Source organism: Papio anubis, chromosome 1 (assembly GCF_008728515.1).
Source record: "Papio anubis isolate 15944 chromosome 1, Panubis1.0, whole genome shotgun sequence".
NCBI classification, from domain to species: Eukaryota; Metazoa; Chordata; class Mammalia; order Primates; family Cercopithecidae; genus Papio; species Papio anubis.
The window spans coordinates 65352455-65374512 of record NC_044976.1 but is presented as its reverse complement, the minus strand read 5'-3'; the positions used below and the strand labels follow the sequence as shown (position 1 = coordinate 65374512).

Sequence of the window (22058 nt, the reverse complement as noted above, 5' to 3'; positions counted from 1 at the left end):
TTGGGGAGGCTGAGGCAGGAGGATCACTTGAGCCCAGGATTTCCAGACTGGCCTGGGCAACATAGTGAGACCTCGCCTCTACAAATAATAACATAAATAAGCTGAGCATGGTGGTGCACACCTGTAAACCCAGCCACTCAGGAGGCTGAGGTGGGAGGATTACCTGTGCCCAAGGAAGTCAAGGCTGCAGTGAGCCATGATCTTGCCACTGCACTCCAGCCTAGGCAGCAGAGACCCTGTCTCAAATAATTTTTTAGAAGTTTATATATTCATCATATTAATACAAAGTCCATTTAATTTCAGGGATCATCTAATTTTGCTAATGAGTGAAACCATTTATTTTAGAACTACCTGAACTCTACAAATATAAACTCCAGTGTGCAGAAAACCACATTTAGCCAACTCTACATTCAATCATTCCTGTTAACAACGATGAGAATACCAAAAAGTGAAATGTTCTATAACCAGGCCAAATTTGCAATAGGCCTCCTCTCTTCCAAACTTCAGAAAATCAGGAGATTCTCCACCTAATAGTAGTGCTCATGGGACAGTAAATGACAAGAAAAAGGGGATGAGTCCTAAATAATCCACAGCTGTTATGGTAGAACCAGCTCTGCAGGAAATATTTTTTTTAAAGACAGAATTTCTTAGGGAAAGTCATGCATTTCATGTTGGTTAATTCCAGCAAAGTTTGACAAAAGAAAAATCTTTAGCTAGACCTATATGGCAAAGAGGAAGGTAAATTCATTCTCTTGAGATCATGCCTATTCCTTTTTGCCGTCTCTATACTCAGCATATACTTCTACCATTAACACTTACCTGCTGCCTTCTTGAAGAATAGGGCATGCCACATCTCTGAAGCCACAAGCCAAGCATAGTACCCGGTACAAGTATAGGCCCAAATGTTTGCTGGATATTAAGAGTATATGGAAACATAATGAAAGCTTGTCATCACTGACATTTAATTGTGAAACCATCACCATCAATTTGGACAATTAGAATCCATCTCCAGTTTACATGGCAATTCTTCGATACTCTTCACAGAATAGCCTTTAAGTGTGTTCAAATTACTTACTACTCAAGAGCAAGCAAAATGACATTTTAAGTACATTATACATTCTATAATTCTTTATACAAACTAGTATAAAGACAAACTGAAATTAAAAATAATCATATTCAGAAAAGGAAAAACACGTCCGTATAGTTGTCAAAAGATCAGCACAATACTAAGGGTACATAACAAGTTTATGGAAAACTGCTATTAGAAAAGAAAGAGGTTAATCAGATATGCAGATACATGAAAACAGTCTATAAGTGGATGGATGGATGGGTGGAAAACCCTTTAAGATTTTGCAAAGGATGAACTTGATATTAAAGAAGGGAGTTAATTTTTATGGTAAAAAGTTTTATCAGTAGAATTATGTGATACAGAAAAAGTCATTTTGAGAGAAAGTCATTTTTAGAATAAAAGGTTAAAATTTGGAAATTCGTCCTCTTCTCTGTTACATGGTTTTCCACACTGGCATTTTTCATGAATATGGATTATAGTTGGGAAAACCTTGTATCTCTGATTTGGTATTTAGTTACACACCCCTAGGGTCATCATCACACGTGTAAATATTGCCTATGGAAATTCACCAGCCCTCCGTTATTCCAAGTGCCCACTCCTAATTGTCCATTGATAGCAAAGCAAATATTGTGACAAAACAAGTTTTATTTTGCAAAACATAATGTGATACGAACTCCACTACAAAATAAGGGAACAAATTATTTTTAAATTATATAATCCAGCAGAAGAGAAACAGTGAATGGAGGTCTAGGGACTGAAAGGATCTCTTGTGGCAAAGGGAAAGAAGACAAAAATACATCACCCAAGATGAGGTAAAGGGGACCAAGAACCACTGAAAAAGTAGTGCAATATGTCCAGGAATAAAAGAAACAGACTATATATATATATATATTTGCATTGTCAATAACATGCATCATTCAAACAATCTCTTAATAAAAACTTAGTGAATTAATCTAATGAAAATATTCACACAATATTATGTAGGCAAGTATGTTTAAAAAAATATTTTAATAAGCATATTCAGAATGGCAGACGGGATGGGAGAAGGGAATTATTTTACAGTGCAAAATTACTATGCATAAATTTAACATCTAATTTGAAATTTTAAATGTCTATTTAAATATTCAAATACATTTTAAAGCTCAACAAACTTGTGTTGAACTGAATTGCCGATCCTGAACTCTATTTAAAAATACATCATGAAACAGAAAATACCCATTCCAAATGAAAATGATAGTGCTTTGTTGGGGGTGGGAATGAGGCGGGGAGACTAAATCACTATTAACAGACTTTTCCCAATGCAGTTTGTCAAAAGTTCAAGTTCTGAAATGTACTAAATCTTAAGCAAATTAAATTCATGATATTACTAAAAATTTTTAAATAGTGCAATGACTTATCAAGTTATAGTGGCTGCATTAAGAACAAATTATTGTGTGAAATGCCTGTATTAACACAAAATACAATTAAATATTTCCTTACAAAAAGCTGAGCATTACGCATTATAATAGTGGAATGTCTCATTAGGTATATTTTTAAAAGATTAAGAAAAGCAACATTTCCTAAAATGTATACATGTGCCATATTTGCCAACATGCCTGAGAATTTACTTAAAACGTTTCTGTAGTAAGAGTTTGCAAGAACTTCACAAATCTGCAAATAAAATGCATCTTTTTAAAAAGGTGAAAATGGCATCTCCAACACTGCAACAATTCAAAAAGCACAGCATCACTAATCTTTAAAAACATTTCTATATACCATCTTTGACAAAGAGCTAGGATACTTTGGATTCATTTAATAAAAAATGATTTAGAAAACAGATTGTGACCATCTGCTTGCTAAAGCTACTGCCATTCTGGATAAATTAAAGTTTTAAGTAAAACAAAACAAAAACAACAAAAAACTCACACTTCTCAACACTTCCACCCAAAATTCTGATTTACTTAGATATGTATGTAACAACAGTGAATGTACATTAATATGAAGTCAAGTGTTGCAAAGTGGCTTTTAACACTGTTTGGGGGAAAAAAAGTTGTTCACATTGGTGAAGGGAAGCGGTCTCAACATATGTTAACAGTAATACTTCATGGGGGTAAGGCCTAAACGATAATTTCTCAGTGCAAACCTTCACTCAATTGCATCAGACAGTTGAGCCATTAAAAACAAGACCACAAAAGCTTTATTTTAAAAAGGCATTGGCTCTTGAACTGATGGCTGAAAAGTGAACTGGAAGAAGCATTTGGAGTATGCCTGTGTGAGAAAAACAAGAATTAATAATATTTTATAAAAGTTTGGATATAGGTTGGTCTATCAGCTATATAAAACTACATTTTTTAACAAGAATTTAGCACTAAAAATAAAATGGCACTCTTACAAGGCTATGCAGACGGATAATCCTATTTGTATTCACACAGAGCAATGATTATTGTGTATCTTATTTTCACTTTGGAAAAGCATTGTCAAATCTGAAAAACTGGATTGTAACTAGAAAGTCTGAGTAGTTTTCAAACTTCACTTTCTCTTCATAAAATCAATACTGCCTGCCCACAGTTGTTCCTTGTGTGCCAATATCTAAGTATCACTTGACCCCTCCTCTGTTTATTTAATGCAGAAATGGGAAATTTTATGATGTATATAAAAATAACAGGATTCTGGTCAGCATGATATATTTAAGCACTTAAGCTGACATTAAACTTTTGTCTTGCTTCAAAAATAATTTTGAAAATTATAGCAAATGCAAAACAAACTGCAATCTAAGCATCATGCTTAATTTCAGAATTCTCAAATTACTTGCCCTTAAGTAGAAATCTGAAAAGAAAACAACAAATTTTTACAATCCTTTATGAATGCTTTTACCACCTGGATAAGAAATATGACTTAATTACTACACAAACACTTAAAAATTCATTAGAAAAACCTTAGCAAAATAAAATGAAAGCTGACAGACTCAGAATAACAATTCCTCTCATAAAAGTTTACCAACTGTACAAGTTAAGAAAATTATACAAGCTTTTGTATTAAGAAAGGACAGCTCAGTCAAGACATATGTACTGTAAAAATCTTTCAAAGGCTACAAAGAATCTGGAAAAATACAGAATGTATTTCTTCAGCCCAGATAAGAATATGGAAAGACATCATTGATGTCAACAATTTTACATATACAAACCTGACCTGGTTTATTTTTAAACTTCTATATATAAAAAAATCATGCTAGCATAATTTTCAGGATTCATAAGGGTTTCCTTAATAAAGATATTCAAATTGTTTGGTGAGAAAAAATGTCTGTTTTAAAGACATTTCAAGAAACTCAAGAGAAACTGGTATTAATTGGACTTGAGTTTTTTCCCATTCCTCCATCAAACTAAGCAAAAATTACCTTGTAGTGAAATTTTATGATTAGCATCAAATGAGAAGGTAGATATCTTTAGTTCATTCAAATTTACCAAAATTAGTAAATTTGAATGAACTAAAGATATTCAAATGAGAAGGTAGAGATATATCTTTAGTTCATTCAAATTTACTAATTTTTAAAATACCCTTAAAAGAGTCTGACAGCTTTAAAGTAAAAAAATCTGCAAAAGGCAGAATTATGAAACTTCATTTCCTAAAGTTAAGACTCAATTCAAATTTTCAAATTGCTTCAAGGAAATCAACTTTTTAAGGTAACCCATCAACCCTGAAAATTTTAAGTCACACCAGAATTTACTCCAAAGAAAGTAAAATAGGTCTAAAATTTAGTCATCTGTGTTTTCAAGTTCTTCAAATTTCCCATGTGAGATTGCTTCTTGGAAAAATTCAGAAGAACCTGGACTTTCTTTTCCATTGCTGTTTACCCTTCGCCTTTTGGCAGGTCTCTCACTTTTTTCATCAAAATCATTTTCATTTCTTGCAGTCATATGGGCAAGTTTTGGGTCAGTGGTAAGGTTATCTGTTTCATAACCATTAGTATCCATATCTGCATGAAGTGGTTTCTTATTTCCACCTGTTGGTCCATTAATGTGTAACCCTTCAACTTTTACTTCCTCTTTGTTTAATATTTCACCTGGTCCATTAGATGACACTCCTAAATTGAAAGAAATATAAATGAAACCACAATTAGAAAAAAGTTAAATTTGCAAACTATTATAAAACAGCTTATTGTAAAGTTGTTATTGTTACCAAGGAAGCAAGGTATCAAATCTATATATACATAGTCTAAATTCTTGCTCTATTATTTATTAGCTATGTGGCCTTAGGCAAATTATTTACTCTTTCTGTACCTCCATTTCATTACATATATACAATAAAGATCAAAACAGATATTCCTCACAGGGTTGTTGTGAAAATTAAATAAGTTAATAAATGTAAAGAACTAAGAACAGAATTTGGCATATGTTAAAAGCATATTAGGTATATTTGACAGCAAACAAGCACTGGATCCAGCAGTCTAAATAAGCTGAATTAATGCAAAATGCAATAAATTACTCAGATTTAACAAAAGGTTTTCAACATTCTAAACCCACGTAAAAGCAAAATGAATGCTCTTTCTTATAAAAGCTTGAGAAACTGCCATATAAAGGCAAGATGTCATGGCTTTTTTATTCTTAATGTAAATCTATAGGAACTGTTTTAATCACACATGGCTGGGTGCAGTGGCTCACGCCTGTATTCCCACCACTTTGGGAGGCCAAGGCGGGTGGATCACAAGGTCAGGAGTTCGAGACCAGCCTGGCCAACAGGGTGAAAACTTGTCTCTATTAAAAGTACAAAAATTAGCCGGGTGTGGTGGCGTGCACCTGTAGGCCCAGCTACTTGGGAGGCTGAGGCAGAAGAATGGCTTGAACCCGGGAGGCAGAGGTTGCACTGAGCCAAGATTATGTCACTGCACTCCAGCCTAAGCGACAAAACGAGACTTTCGAAAAGAAAAAAAAGATCACCCACTATTTACCTTAAGTAGACCCTAAATAATCTGTCATAATGTTAAAAAACTAATGCTGCACTATCCAAGCATATACTTGAAAGTGCTGAATTATTTACTTAAGTAAAATACAAATTACTTAAAAATACAAAGTCTTCTATAATAGGTGAGAAAAGTAAAAGCAAAATTATTCTAATAAAAGAAAACAAAAGTTTATTTTAGAGTTGACTGTAAAATGGAATGCAAATGTTGGTGATAAGTAAAATACAGGATGCATCACTGAATTACAATTTAATTGCTTGAAAAATATTTGGCATAAAGGATGAGCCTCAAATACTGTATTTTGATTAAAGAAAATATTCTATTTTGAACAACTCAAAAATGCACTCAAATCATGAATGCACATGGGGATTATGCATCATAATATACTGAGGAGAACAATTCTGTAGGAACAAGTCCAAAAAGCCAGCTGAGACTGTGATTAGGTCAAAAATAACTATAAGATTTCAAAGTACTAATTAAAGCTCCATATAAAAAAGTAATACAATATTGGGATGAAAAGTTCCTTCCTTTCTTTGAAAAAGCTGGCGGTCTTGACTGTACATAATGTGAGTGGTTTTTGAGCTACAAGTAATTTGTAAGTAACTTATGAACACTTTCCTAGCCTAACAGCATGTTCTCATCAAACAGATTTTTAAAAAGGAAAAGAAAATGATTTATTTGGTGTTAATATGTTAAGAACAAACAGGAAAAGCAGTAGTAGTGCCAAGTGTCTGCCTCCCTAAGCCTATACCGTTAGTCCCAAGGTCAGAGTCTCAGCATCTTACTGTGCTTCAGAATGGATGTGACAGACATTAGATATTAAGTCAATAAACCTTGGAACAGGACATAGTTACTGGGCCCTAAGTTCTGTTTGTATGGTTTATTCTTAGAAGTAGTGAGGGAACAGAGAGGGGTTATGAAATGAACTAAGCATATACACTCCAGCAGTACCAATGTGAGACCAAAGGTCAGAAGAGGATCAAGGCTTTCACAGTGTTTCTCTTCCAGTTTCGGTCAGGAAGAAGTCAGCTCTTCACTGGTACTCTCCTATCACTAGTTTCCTCAGAGGAGCTGGGGGTGCAGCTTATTACTTTCTTCTTGGAACTCTTTTATTTAACAAGACCATTTAATCAAAGAAGAAATCAAAATAATTCTCTGGCTCTTACTATTGATCAGCACAGTGATCTCTGGTCCACTGTATATTTTAAACAGAAACACTATCTGAACCTCAAACAATTGGTATGCCTTTTTCTTCTCTTTTTCTTGGAGAGAAAAACAAATATTTCTGTAGAATATTAATGTACAGGTTGATACTGACTTTATCTTTTCTCATTCTTCAAGGTTATTATGCTATCAAAGAGAACTTAAATATTCAAAACAGTGCACTTGTTACCTTACATCAAGGTATTTCCATAATTATCTGCAGATCTCATGTGAAACTGCAGGGTTTTGACCTAAGAGTTAACATAAATACTTGTATCTAGCCATCAACCCAACTATATAGACAGGAAAAGAGATGCTACTGAAAAAGAACACATTTCTTAGAAGAAATAGTCACTGTTGGTAGTATGCTTTATTAAAATTACTTTTTAGTGATGTCCAATCACTTTGTATTGTTAGTATATATGTATGCTGATGTTATGTATGTTTCATGTGTTATCATTTTTTACTTTCTGCTCTGGAAGTTTAATAGAAACCCAAACTGAATTTCCCAAGTCACTGAAAGAAAGTGTCTCTTATTACGAAGAAAGAGAAATGTTTCTCTGGTTGCTTACCATTTTGATTAGTAGTGCTTACAGTGCCATCTTCTTTCTCAGACTGGCTGTTACTACTATTTGATGCAGTTGGGGGAGGGGATGGTGCTCGACTAGATGCAGCACTTTCACTTTCATCTAGAAGACGATCCATGTAATCCCTTAAAATTAATAAAACATTTTTATATTAAAAAGCTGAAAATTAAAAATTAGTTGAGGTTAAATTTAGAATGCTTTATTAACAAATATATCCTAATATTCACTTAACATTCATTCCAGTGCTTTATCTATCACACGAGGATCTGAATATTTAAATGATAAGCTCCTTTTGGTTATAGGAAAAATGCATAAAGGCTTTAAAGTAACAAATTTGAGAGACCCATAGGAAATTTTAAAGCTTGTAAGGTTGTAGGCAAGTGCTCAGAGTGGCCCAACTAGAACTAGAAGATCTCTTAACTGAAGTGATAAGGGTGATGTCTAGCAAAAGTACAAAAGAATTTCTGTACAAATACAGATTGAATTGTAAAGCTCCTAAACGCAATACCTAAAAGACAAATTTGAGCCTTTTAAAAGGACTGATTACCTCCTAAAACCTTCCTGGATATTTTTGGTATTATATTTCTGCCAGATCTGAGCTGTAAGATGCTAACTAAATTCCTGGGATTATCTGCTAGTTTTACCCTGTCACTTTCTCATTGTATGTGAGCTCATTTCTTCTCTAAGTCATTCCTGAACTACGTAACTGTGGTTAAGTGACACAGGTGAGAAGATCTGGGATAGAGCCTTTTCTCTCTCAGGTTTAGTGTATTAGCTATAAAATGTAGATAAATCATACCTCTCCTAACACACATGGTGATTGTATTATATATGTACATAAAAATGTTTCATAATCCAAAAAGTGCTACTAAACCACTAGAATAAAAGTCAGCAAACTATAATATTTATTCTCTACCTCTTACAGAAAAAGTTTGCTGATACTAGATATTGCACTAGAATTCCCCAAGGACAGGGATTTTTAGTCTATTTTGTTTATACCTGCACCACTGGTACCTAAGGTGTGCAAGGCACAGAACAGAAAGATCAATAAAATTTTAATTGTGTTACTTATCTTAAAATTCCTTCAGCGTAAGCATGATAGAAATATTAAGACAAATCTCTTAGAATTTTGTGAGCAGGGTAAATAAGAAGCAAACAGTGGAAGCTCTGAGGAAAGTGTGTGTTAATAGTCTATAATATGCTATTAATTATATTTATCTCAACCTATATGGTCATCACTGTCTCCTAGGTTATAGGGATTTAACAAATATAGGGATGTGATACCTGACTTCAAGAAACTTCTAATAGTCTGAGGTATAAAACCAATACATACTTACAATTTACATTCTATGCCTTATTTTCCTCATCTATAAATGAAGGGAATTCAATTAGATGGTCTTGAAGACCTATAAATCTATATAGAATTAAATTATATGGTCTTGAAGACTTCTTGAGCTTTATGCTTATTCATCATAATTATAGAAAAATTACATAAACAAATTTGAAGCACACAGACATAAGTGTGATGAGTCCCAAAAGGACTTCAGGTGCTAAGGCTAACAGAAGATGCATGATGAGGAATTGCTGGAAATAAATATGTTATGGTGGGAATGGATAAGATGAAGGAAGTTAAAAGCCAAAGCAAGGCCTGGCATGGTGGCTCACACCTGTCATCCCAGCACTTTGGGAGGCCGAGGTGGGCGGATCACCTGAGGTTGGGAGTTTGAGACCAGCCTGACCAACATGGAGAAACCCCGTCTCTACTAAAAATACAAAATTAGCCGGGTATGGTGGCACATGCCCGTAATCCCAGCTACTCGGGAGGCAGAGGCAGTAGAATCGCTTCAACCCGGGAGGTGGAAGTTGCAGTGAGCCGAGATCATGCCACTGCAGTCCAGTAGCCTGGGCAACAGGGTGAGACTCTATCTTAAAAAAAAAAAAGCCAAAGCAAAGGAAACAAGAGTTGATATCAAAATTATTTTTAATTTCTGGATATAGTCTATAATTCTGTGGAAGGATAGTAATTATTATCAATATTTCCTAAAGATTAACAGCATCCAGAATGTTCAGGAAAGGGCAGAATCAGACAAACCATCCAGAAAGCTGGAGCAGCATTCGGGTAACCAAAGTTACGCTGAGTTAATTTTTAGTTTGTGGAAAAATTTGGAAAGCTGAATATTTTACAATGAAATCTCCAATAGGGCTCCCAATTCTTCCAGTAAATAGGGACAATGTGTAGCAGAATCTTTCAAAGGCTGTTTGTAGGCAGAAAAGGGGAAGATGTGTTTCATTCTGGTGAACAAATGGAAGGTCTACAATTTAATGAAAAAATTAACAAATGACTTTCAGGATAATGTGCTCTGAATTACGGATTTTGACCTAAAAAGGAGGATGAGATAATTCACTCAAATTTCTCTCTGAACACATCAGCTTAATGTTTTATGAAGTCACTTAAAGTGCAGCTATTAACAGGCAGAGATGGTTCTGGAAGCAAATCAGAAAAATTTATCCCCATCTGGAAAGAAATGTACTATTTGGTCACTGCTTCTTAGAGAAGACATAACACAGCTAAAAGGGAAGAGTCTCAGTACAAAAGTATGATTCTTTCAGTTAAATAAACTTTATTAAAAAAACCCAGTGGGACTACAACTGAAGCCTACAAAACCATGGTATTCCTGCCTGAGGGAAAAAACACATTAGTTCACTTTATACCATTATACCAGGTGACCACTATTAAGATATTGTTTACTTTTAACTGTGGCCACTCTACCTACAGAATATTTAACCTTAAGAGTCATCAAAGTTACAGATAAAAGTATCTTCAAAAAGTTTTCAGAAGCTACAGGGAGATCATTAGAGAAATTAGAACATTTGGTGGCACATCCCTACCTAACCTGTTGAGCTTGATATCACAGAGGACAAACTAAGCCAGCCCACACTTTGGTGATGCTTTCTGAAAGAGAAAACTGGATGAACCATGGGTCTGACCCAGCATGGCCGTTCTTATGTGGTTACTGCTGATGATTACAGACTGACTGTAGCTCATGTGTGAACATTATTTCTGAAATGGTTGAAAAAAATAAAAGATGTTACTATTGCTTTTCCCTATATAACAGCTTGAAAACCATGACTATTTTAAGATATATCTGCAGACCAGATAGCTAGCTATATCTAATGCTACATTATGCTTGAATACTACTAATAAAAAAATTAACTATAAATTTAATATTAAGCAATGAGATAAAATTTGGAATACTGCTATTTATGAAATTCCACCTTAGCAATCACCAGCTTTGAATAATGGGGGATGATGTACACAGTCCATTGTCCTGTGATTTCCAAGGGTGAATCATACCCATTTATTCCCTTTCAGATTATTTTACTGTGGGCTTTAGAGCATTTGACCTTCTAAGGAAGTGACCAGCAGAGATACCTACAAATGAACTTGACAAAGAAACAGTGCAATCTAGGACTGTGAAGAGCAAGATCAAATAAGCATACAAGCACATCTTTCTTTTCTTTTTTCTTTTTGGAGACGGAGTTTCGCTCTGTTGCCCAGGCTGGAGTGCAGTGGTGTGATCTCGGCTCACTGCAACCTCCGTCTCCTGGGTTCAAGCAATTCTTCTGCCTCAGTCTCCCGAGTAGCTCAGACTACAGGCGTGCACCACCACATCCGGCTAATTTTTGTATTTTTAGTAGAGACGGGGTTTCACCATGTTTGTCAAGCTAGTGTCGAACTCATGACCTTGTGATCCACCCGCCTTGGCCTCCCAAAGTGCTGGGATTACCACAGTGAGCCATTGCACCCAGCCCAAGCACATCTTTTAAAGGTAATTATTTGGTCAGCTTTAAGAACATCTTTACTGGAGAACCTTGACTAAGTCACAGCTTTGCATTACTTTTTAATTCTGTAAACATTAGGGAATAATTAAGGATAGTACTGTAAAGTTAATTCCACCATAACAATCACCATTTTAAAGCAATTCATGAGAGAGAAGGGGTTCAATACTCTTTCTATTTAAGTAACAAATTGCCAGTGGTAGTGGAATGTTTCACTCCAAAGCTAGACTGAATGAGGTGGAAGACAATAAATTCTCTTAATATGGGAATAAATTAGGCATATCAGACATTTTACATAAAGAATGGATGTAACAACCCATATCTGTCACTGGGACTAAGCTAGAGTTGCATTACTAATTCTCAAATATTACTTGTTGGAGGAAAGATTCAGGAAAGCTAGGAAAAGGAAAGTCACCATATACATGTTTTTTTTCCTCTATAAAAAACTGTATGCCAGGTGCAGTGGCTCACGCCTGTAATCTCAGCACTTTAGGAGGCTGAGACAGGTGCATCATTTGAGGTCAGGAATTCAAGACAGCCTAGTCCACACAGTGAAACCCTGTCTCTAATAAAAATTCAAAAATTTGCCAGGCATCATGGCGGGCACCTGTAATCCCAGCTACTTGGGAGGCTGAGGCAGGAGAACTGCCTGAAGCCAGCAGACGGAGGCTGCAGGGAGCCGAGATTGCACCATTGCATTCCAGCCTGGGCAACAGATCAAGACTACGTCTCAAAAAAAAAAAAAAAGATTAAATCTGTATGTGCTTAGACTGAATGGAACTGAATTTAAGAAAAACATGGTTTCACAGCTGTTCTGATCCATTTATTCTCAACGGTGTATTAAAAACATACATTCTAAACCTTGCTTTAATGATATGCTTGTCTCATAATATGAACTGTAGTTTACAATATTTCATAAGACACTGAAAAGTCTAAATGCCTTATTTATGAAGATATAATAGATGGTAAAGTTTAATGTATATTATAAAAGCAAGATTGTATCGCTTCTCGGCCTTCTGGTTAAGATCAAGTATATAAAAGCAAGATTATCAAAATCATAACTCAAGAAAAATCTAGAAAAGCTTAGCAAAAATGTATACATAGCTCTTAAGGAAAAAATTAACTCACGTTACACCAGGATGAAGATTATATTTCTTTTTTCCAAATCGTGTTTGCTGAGCAAAGAAATCATAACGTTCAGATTTTTTCCACATGTAATAGAATGCTACACATTCACCAACTGACCTTGTTCGGACCTATAAGAAACAATTGCTTGTTTTTAAGAATCTCCTTTTTAACAAAGTTACCTCATGATAAACATCTGAAGTTCGAAAATAAATTTGGCTAGTCCTTAACTGATATATAATCCTATATATAAAATACAACACTGTAGCATCTATGTTGAAAGCTATTCTTTCTAAACGTATATTAAGGGAAATAATATACTGGCAACAGGTCTTCAGATATATAGCACTGTGCTTTTTAAAAGGCTACCATCATCCTAATTTACTAGAAAAATATACTCCTGTATTAAAAATGCGTGGAAGTTGGCCAGGCATGGTGGCTCACACCTGTAATCCCGGCACTTTGGGAGGCTGAGGGGGGTGGATCACGAGGTCAGGAGTTTAAGACCAGCCTGGCCAAGACGGTGAAACCCTGACTCTACTAAAAATACAAAAATTAGCCCGGCGTGGTGGCAGGTGCCTGTAATCCCAGGTACTCGGGAGGCTGAGGCAGGAGAATCACTTGAACCCCGGGGGGCTGGGGGTGGGGACAGAGGTTGCATTAAGCTGAGATCATGGCACTGCACTCTCACCTGGGTGACAGAATGAGACTCCGTCTCAAAAAAAAAAAAAAAAAAAAAAAAAAAAGCCTAGAAGTGGCATTCAGGTTAAAATAAATGTTATAAACAGTTTGCTAACACTTTTACTCACAGAGTACGAGTACCTAGAGAGTGTATCTTTAAATTCCCTTTTGATAGATTCTCTTACTAGTCCCAACAGCAATCCAGACTCAGTTAATTTACTCTCTAGAAAGTCTGGGAAGATGCCACAGTGAGTTAAAAGTATAATAACGCTAATGCTTTGCTTACTAAGTTAACTCTTGTGGCTTACTTTGCTGTACCTATTTGTGCAACTGAATGGTTCCCCTCACATAATGTTAAATGCCTGTGGAATTAAATGATGCTGACAGAATCCCTTTTTGCTACTTAGCCACCAGGAGAGCTGGTGGTAGGGGTGATGTACATACATAAAATGCTGAGAATTTAGGGCTGATGTATATAAATAAAATACTGATAACTTTTTTCCTTTTTTTTCTTTTCTTTTTTTTTTTTTGGAGACAAGAGTCATGCTCTGTTGCCCAGGCTGGAGTGCAGTGGCGCCAAACCAGTAACTGCAGCCTTGTCCTCCCAGGCTCAAGCAAAACCTCCTGCCTCAGCCCCTCAATAACTGGGACCACAGGTGCAAGGCACCACACTCTGGTAATTTTTCTATTTTTTGTAGAGATGGGGTTTTGCCATGTTGCCTAGGCTGTTCTTGAACTCCTGGGTTCAAGCAATCTGCCTGCCTCAACCTCCCCAAGTACTGAAATAACAGGTATGAGCCACTGCACCAGCAATACTAACAATTTAAAAGGAAATCCTGTGTGTGTATGTGTTTTGGATGCAACATACTTCTTCATCCCATAAATTTCTACTCTTAAAGTAAATATTCTATAGCACGGATTGCACCTGAAGGACAAGTGTTGATTACCCAACATATATTTTGCTTTCTTCCTGTTTGCACTTTACAGTTCTGATCCATATTGCTCTGAGATTGACAGCAATCAGGACTTTTAAAAAAACCATCCTCTCAAGCTCTTTTTTTGTCTCCTCTAGGATCTTATTTCTAGAAAGATTCAAGCTAAGTCAACTGTACTTTACTGAAAGCAAAAAGATAAAGTCATTTTGGGGCATGCAAAGTTAAGATTACGAAAAATCTTCAACAAAAGCCCTCATAATAGAACTTATGATTAAGATCTGAACTTTAATTCCAGATATAAAAACAAACCTGATATTTTCACTAGAGTACTCTTCTCCCTTTTAAAGAATTACTGTCCTCTTTTTGTTCATGAATTTAGTATATTATGTAGAGGTTGGCTGACTTCTACCTTGTAACATTTAAATGCCACTGTCCCAAATATTTATAAGAAATCAAGGTTATACTTTTAATACTTATGTTATTTGGCTCTAAGTTTCAAGTCACCTAGTAATTTCTTAGCTCCTTTAAAAAAATCATATTGGTCAGGGTTGTTGCTGCTGCTTGTTACATCAGCTATCATTCCAGGAGTCCCTTCCTTAGGTAATTCAGCATGGTTTGGTTTAGAATGTTTTAATTCAAGCAGAAGTGCTAAACAACAACAACAACAACAACTACAACAAACCTCATCCAAAAATGTTGTCCCTTTCAATCATGAAACAATGAACTTTTTTCTTTTTTAATCAAAAACATACATGGCCAGTCACATAATGCACCCTTTTCTTGAATGTTAACTATATTTGAGGTTATCAGATGATATGAACACAACATTAAGGGTATACAATTTTGAAACTACATTGTCTTCTAAGTTATCCTAAATGCTAAAACTAAAAATTTATCTATTAGTGTTATCTGCGGTAAACTGCCAACATTCAACAAAATAATTAAGAAAGAACTAGTTGGGAGTGGGGCTCTTCACTGCCCAGTTCCTGCTTTTTTTTAAAAAAAAAAAAACAGAACAACAATAAACTAGTTAATGCACGACAAAATTTAAGAAATGAACCCACAGGGTTTGTAAATAACTTTTATTAATAACAAAAAATATTAAATATGTGTCAAAAAAATCAACTGGATACAATCCAATCACACCCAGATGTATAAAAAGACAGATGTGGTAGAAGACTATTCAGAGCCTCAGATACAAGCCCAGGTACTTTCAACAAGGTCGTGGACAAGCTACGACACAAAACTTAGAAGCTATCTTTAAGGAATTACATAAACCAATACCCTTGTCATTTCTACTAACTAAAAATAATGTGATAATCATAAGCCTAGGAATTTCCTACATTTAATCCCCAAGACTTTAATTCTGCCTGTCCTAATCTGTTGTCCTAATGTGTTACTCATGGAAACAATACATTTTTCTATTCCATATAATTATATAGTTACTATTAAAAATCATACCTAATTTCAGTTATAAGAATTAAGCCCTAAAACAAATTTGTAAGTAATTATAAAGTTATTTGGAGTATAAATTACATGACTGATATTATCAACATGAAATGATAAACGATTATGTTAAATAAAATCCTCAAATTATAACTATAAGAATATAAAGCTGATTTATTGACACAGAAGCTTCTACAAAATTAAATTAAATGTTGACTAAAACTAAGTTAAATATTAAGTATTTGATTTTAGACCACTTGGGATTTAAGCAAATGTAGTAAATATTTTAATTGCAAATAATGTCATGTTGAAAGTGCCTTAAAGTTTCCAAATTATTTCAAAGGCCCTCCATAAAATATTTAGTCACAGACTGTGGACAACAGCTATAAAGAATTGCATTGCACATACACACCCCAACTAGAAGATGATTAACATGCTTGTAAATGAGTGCAATTCTTAAACACCTGCAATATGATGCACTGAAAACAGTCACCAACAGGTAATTATAGGTTAGGAAGTATAGGCAGCTTTACTGTAATTACTCACTAAATACCAAAATATTGTCATATTAATGATGAAACCTTTAACACTAGACAACATAGCAAATTAAGACACATGACCATTTGAGTTGTTCAACTAAATTTCTTTTTGCAAAAAAGAGATTATCATTACTTACTTTATTAGCCTGAATCAAATGAAAATCCTTTCCATAGGCCTTCAGACCTTGTTCAAAATTTCTACACTCTTCCTCTGTCCAAACAGATAATTCCTCTGACAAGATGGGAGGAACAAACTGTTAAGCAATATTCCCCCAAATATTGCATAAAACAAAACTACAAATGAAAACGTAACTTTCTGGTAAAAATGAGGGAAACATTTTACTCCTGAGCTCTATTACTAATTGTTGCAAAAGATAAAGTGACAACAATTCCTTATTTAATAAGATTTTGAATGATTTGGTCCTTACCTCTCAAGCTTCAACTTGGGCCACTGTCTTCTTAAAGCTTCATGATCAAACTATCTTAGTTACCTTTCAATTCTTTAAAATTGCCACATTCTCTCTTACTTCAGACTTTGTGCATGGTGTCTCTCCTTTGCCTGTAATTATTTCTTGCCTCCACCTCATCCCCTTTCACTGAGATAATTCTTTCCCATCCCAACACAAATATCACTTCATTCTGAATGCTTTCCCTAAAAGCACTACCCTCTCCCCCAACTAGGTTAAGTCCCATTACTACAGGTTTCAATAGCACCCTCTAATTTTCCTTGAAGAATTCATCAGCTGTTTTCCAGTTTCCCTACCTAAGCTCTAAGCACCACAAGGGGAAGGGACTTTGCTTATAGTTACATCCTCAGAACTCAGAAGGCACTCAAATTTTTGTTAAATAAATATCTCTCATTTGTTACTTAAATATATATAAGTAGTAATCTCAGTGAAGGGGGGTAGGAGCCAGATTTAGTATAAAGAAGAAAAATCCAAATTTTAGTCATGGCTTCATTACTGATGAATTATGTTTGCTTTAGCCAAGTTACTTCAGTTCAGAGATCTCAGGGTCATCAACTTTTACCTTTAAGTAAAGGTATTATCTGTCATACTACCTAGTTCACAGGGCAATTATCAAGATCAAATAAGAAAATATTTATAAATATGCCTTGAATGCATAAGACAGTATAAATTTTTACATTTTTACTTACGTGATCGTATTTTCCCACAAAGAAGGAAGAGTCTTATACCCCCATAACGACTTGCATAATACTTGGTATTTTGTAAATATTTATCAAACTCAGAAAAATCAGTATTATTAAGTTTAGGCTATTATACCTAGGTAAACTGAAAAGCTTACTTTTAAAATTTCTGCCAAATCATGAAAATAAATAAAAATTATACTTACCTCTAGCTGCTTTTACATTAAATCTTAATCTTCTCAATGCTTCTTCTGTATCAAAATTGCATTTAACCAATTCATATAAAGCCTAGAAAAATAAAAGGCTTGAATATGTGACAAGGACTATAAACAGTTCAATGCTACAAGAGTAAAGGTTTTTCAAAAATCCAGTGTTCTCATTCTTTTTGAGGGCAAATAACTTTAGTGACTAGAACTTCAAAGAAAAACAAATATGAATTCGATCCTGATAAATTAACTACCTTTAAATATGTACAAAGTAGGATATGTAAAAACTTGGTGGCCATAGTATCCAAGGAACTAAAAGGAATTCATTTTATATCAATGAAAATCCCTTCTTTGTGGCTTCTTGAGATTCCTATAATTTTAAACAAATCAGAAAAGAAAAACAATGATTAAAAAGGTAAAAAAGATAGGTTCATGGTAGGCTCTGGTCTTACCATGTACATAACATTATCTGAGGTGAGAATTCCAACTTGATATCCACAGATTCTTAGGGATAGCCAAAGGAATTTTAAAAAGCCTAATGAAAAGTATATACAGGCAAAATAAAACATCAGGTTTTTGTTTCGGTTTTGAGCTTCACACCAATGAAGTCAGTGTGGTAACAAGGGGTATCTTACAGGGATTATAACCTCAGATTCCCTGTTGATAATGTTATAAAAAATAGGGTGGACAGAATAACAACAATGCAAGTGACAGCATTTACATGTATAAATGTGTATGGCAAAGTTCTAATAGTTGTTTCTTATTCACATACCTGTTCGTTGTCTTTTATGTGAGATCCTTCAGGAATTGCTTCTACACCCTTCTCATCACCTGTTCTTCTAGACGCATCTTTAAGAAATATAATCACTTTATCTTCTGGTAAGTACTCAGGGTCCCATAGGAGCTGATCATCATTTTCATATACTAAATTAGTAAAAGACAGTGTTAAAAAAAATTCTAAAAACTGACAGAGTCTGTGTTAAAACATATTACTAAATAAACAACTCAGAGCCAAATGTTGAGAACTGAAGTATAGTGTGGTTCTACTGCTTGCCTGACTTCTTTCTTGGGCAACAACTATAGTTTAAGTGAATTAAACAATTTAAACAAAGAGGAGGTACCACTTTATGCCCCCTGCAGATCCAGTCTGACTTTATCTTGAGTTTACCAAATTCCAAGCTCTCTTGGTTTGAATACCATCTCTACCACTTACTATGTGTATGATGACCTTGGGCAAATTACTTCCCTTCTGTCTCATCTGTGAAAGGAGGTAACAGTAACTCTACCACATAGTTTTAAGGATTTAAAGCACTTTACAATCATTCTGGCACATATTAAAATCCTATAATTGTAACTGTAACTACTGTTTTTGAAAAAATGTCTAGAAGAATGCTCACCAAATGTTAACACTGCTTAATTCCTGGTGGTGGGATTTGAGGTAAATTTTACTTTATATTTTCTGTAATGCTTGAGTGTATAATGTGTATAAATCACTTTCACAAAAACAAAAGTCATTACTTTTTTAAAGGTATTTAAGTTTCATCATAATTTCCATTATAAGATTAAAGCCTAAATCTAATTAAAACTCAAAAAGTAAGGAAAGGAGGATGACCTAAGACAAATCCTGTGGAATTCTAAATGATAAGAAGAAAACATGGATAAAATTCAAAAGTCACAAATAGAAGAAATACCAAGAATGTAACCTCACAGACGCTAAGGGAAGAGAGTGTTTCAAAGAAAAGCTTCAAAGACTGGTTAAATTCTGTTGAGTGATAAGGATGAAAACTGAAAAGGTTATGCCAGCTTTACTAACAAGGAGGTGAATGCTGTGAGAACTTTCTGTAGAGAGATAGAAGCAGAAGCCACACTGGATAAGATTGAAAATGGAAAGTGAAGAAATAAGACTGTTGAAAAGTTTAGTTATGATAGAGATAGGGGAGTAGCTAGAGAGTAGAGTTGAAAAAAGTTTTTATGTTGTTTTGGTTTGTTTTCAAAGATGAGGCAAACGTGTAAATGCCAACAGGAAGGAGCCAGCCTGAGAAACATTTTGACTTTAAGAGACCAAGAATAACAGTGTCAAAGTTTCTTTTATTATGAAAAGAAATTAACAGCTAATTAAGCATATCCTATGTACCAGGCAATGAATTTTTTTTTTTAGATGAAGTCTCGCTCTGTTGCCCAGGCTGGAGAGCAGTGGTTCGATCTCGGCTCACTGCAACCTCCGCCTCCCAGAGTAGCTGGGACTACAGGCATGTGCCACCACACCCGCCTATTTTTTGATTTTTTAGTAGAGACAGAGTTTCACGTTAGCCAGGATGGTTCTTGATCTCCTGACCCCATGATCTGGTTCTCGATCCGACCCCGTCACCTGCTCACCTCAGCCTCCCAAAGTGCTGGGATTACTACAGGTGTGAGCCACCGCACCCAGCCGTATTATTTTCACACAAATGATCATGTCTCCTCACCCACACACACTTCAAAACCTTCTTCTATCTTTCCTTGTTTCCCAAAATACTTTTGTTTAAAGTACAGCTCAAAGGAAAATATTTAGAAAATTTTCCTTAATAAACATCATTCCTTTTGTAATCTGCTGGTACAATCCTAGTTATACCCTAAATTATAAATACAATAAAACTACCATGATAAAATGAATCTGGATATACTGCTATTGATTTCTATTCTCTGCTCAGCCTCTGTTCTCTGCAGACTAAATTATATTCTTATATAATTTATATTCTTATATAATTTATATTCTTATATAATATACTTATATTCTTGGGATCTTTAGGGTAGACAAGGCCATACAAGGAAACCCTAACTTGGAAATAATTCAGCCACCTATTCACTTAGGCACCAAATGTTTACTAAGTGCCTATGGGGCAAGGATCGACCTACTTAGTAAGGCTACAAAGATGAGCAAACAAAAGGTTAAAATACACTGTTGTTAGTATAAATGATAACTTACATGAATTTAGGAAAAAGTTAAGTGTAGCTTAGGAGATTTTGTAACTAAAACAGACAAAAGTCCAAAGGAGCATGCCTGGAATGTTGTTATAACTAACAAATCATGTTTATTTAACTGTCTGAATTAGGAGTGCTAACCAATGAAGAATATATAATCTGCATGGAGAATAATAAAAAAAGTCGGATGGCAGAGAGAAAAAATTTGTGTCTCTCCAAGATACTAGGTAAGGAGGTTTCCATGTATCAATGAAAAGGAGAATTCTGATCCATTCGTTAAGTAATCCCTACAATAAAGATATCAGGATATCTTAGTTTTGTGGCACTTAAAAAAAAAAAGTCTGTGCTCACGAAACTCATGAGAAACATCTTGTGAAATGTTTTCCACAAGAATGCACTCATCAGCACTGTCCCTTTGACAAGTTTTATTTCTAACAGCATAGTTTACTTAATAGTGTCACGAATTTGGTTTGTAGTATAGGGTATCCTAAGTGGAGACAAATTCCGGGTATCTTGACAAAAGTTTGAGTTTGAGGAGTGCCCCTTTACCACAGCAATCCCTCCAAAGCAATCTCATTCTGCTAAGTTTAGTCTATCCTCCTTACACAAACTAATATACTTAAATTCTCAAAAAGAGAAAGCTTCATAAATCACTCATTCCTGAAAAAAATTACATATGTATACTTTCTAAAATCATGTTAAAATGGAAAATATTAAGTTAGAATTTAAACCATGAAAAAATCAGAACAATTAGACAAGAGAAAGATATAAAGGCAATCCAAATTAAAAAGGAAGAAGTCAAATTATCCCTGTTTACTGATGATAAGATCTTATATTTGGAAAAACCTAAACACTCCACAAAAAAACTATTAGAACTGACAAATTCAGTAAAGCTGCAGGATACAAAAATCAACATATAAAAATCAGTAATATTTCTATATGTCACCAAGTCAACATTCTGAAAAGGAAATCAAAAGACTAATCCCATTTTAAACAGCCACAAATAAAATCAAATACCTAGAAATTAACCAAACAAGCGAAAGATCTCTATAATGACAACTATAAAATATTGACAAAAGAAATTAAAGAGGACACACACACACACAAAAAAAGGAATGATATTCCACGTTCATGGATTCAAAGAATCAGTGTTGTTAAAATGTCCATACTACCAAAAGCAATCTACAGATTCAATGCAATCCTTATCAAAATACCAATGACATTCTTCACAGAAGCAGAAAAAAAGTTACTAAAATTTATATGGAACCATAAAAGGCCCAGAATAGCCAAAGCTATCCTAAGCAGAAAGAATAAAACTGGAGGAATCACATTACCTGACTTCAAATGATACTACAGAGCTACAGTAACTAAAACGGCATGTAC

The 22058-nt window shown here is 34.6% G+C and overlaps 1 protein-coding gene across 16 annotated transcripts in view; it reads right to left on the bottom strand.

Moving 5' to 3' along the window:
- Nucleotides 1-1694: 1694 nt before the first annotated feature.
- MIER1 (MIER1 transcriptional regulator) overlaps nt 1695-22058 on the bottom strand; it is a 63600-nt gene continuing 43236 nt past the window's right edge. For 15 of the 16 annotated variants that reach the window (XM_031669648.1, XM_031669649.1, XM_031669662.1 and 12 more), the window contains 6 exons: nt 18487-18638; nt 17715-17796; nt 16499-16593; nt 12764-12891; nt 7781-7920; nt 1695-5129 (listed from right to left, as the gene is read on the bottom strand). In XM_031669648.1, coding sequence (XP_031525508.1) covers nt 4801-5129; nt 7781-7920; nt 12764-12891; nt 16499-16593; nt 17715-17796; nt 18487-18638 — 926 coding nt within the window. In that variant the 3' untranslated portion in view covers nt 1695-4800. The remainder of the gene's footprint in view (nt 5130-7780; nt 7921-12763; nt 12892-16498; nt 16594-17714; nt 17797-18486; nt 18639-22058) is intronic. The other variant, XM_031669675.1, reaches the window with a different exon arrangement.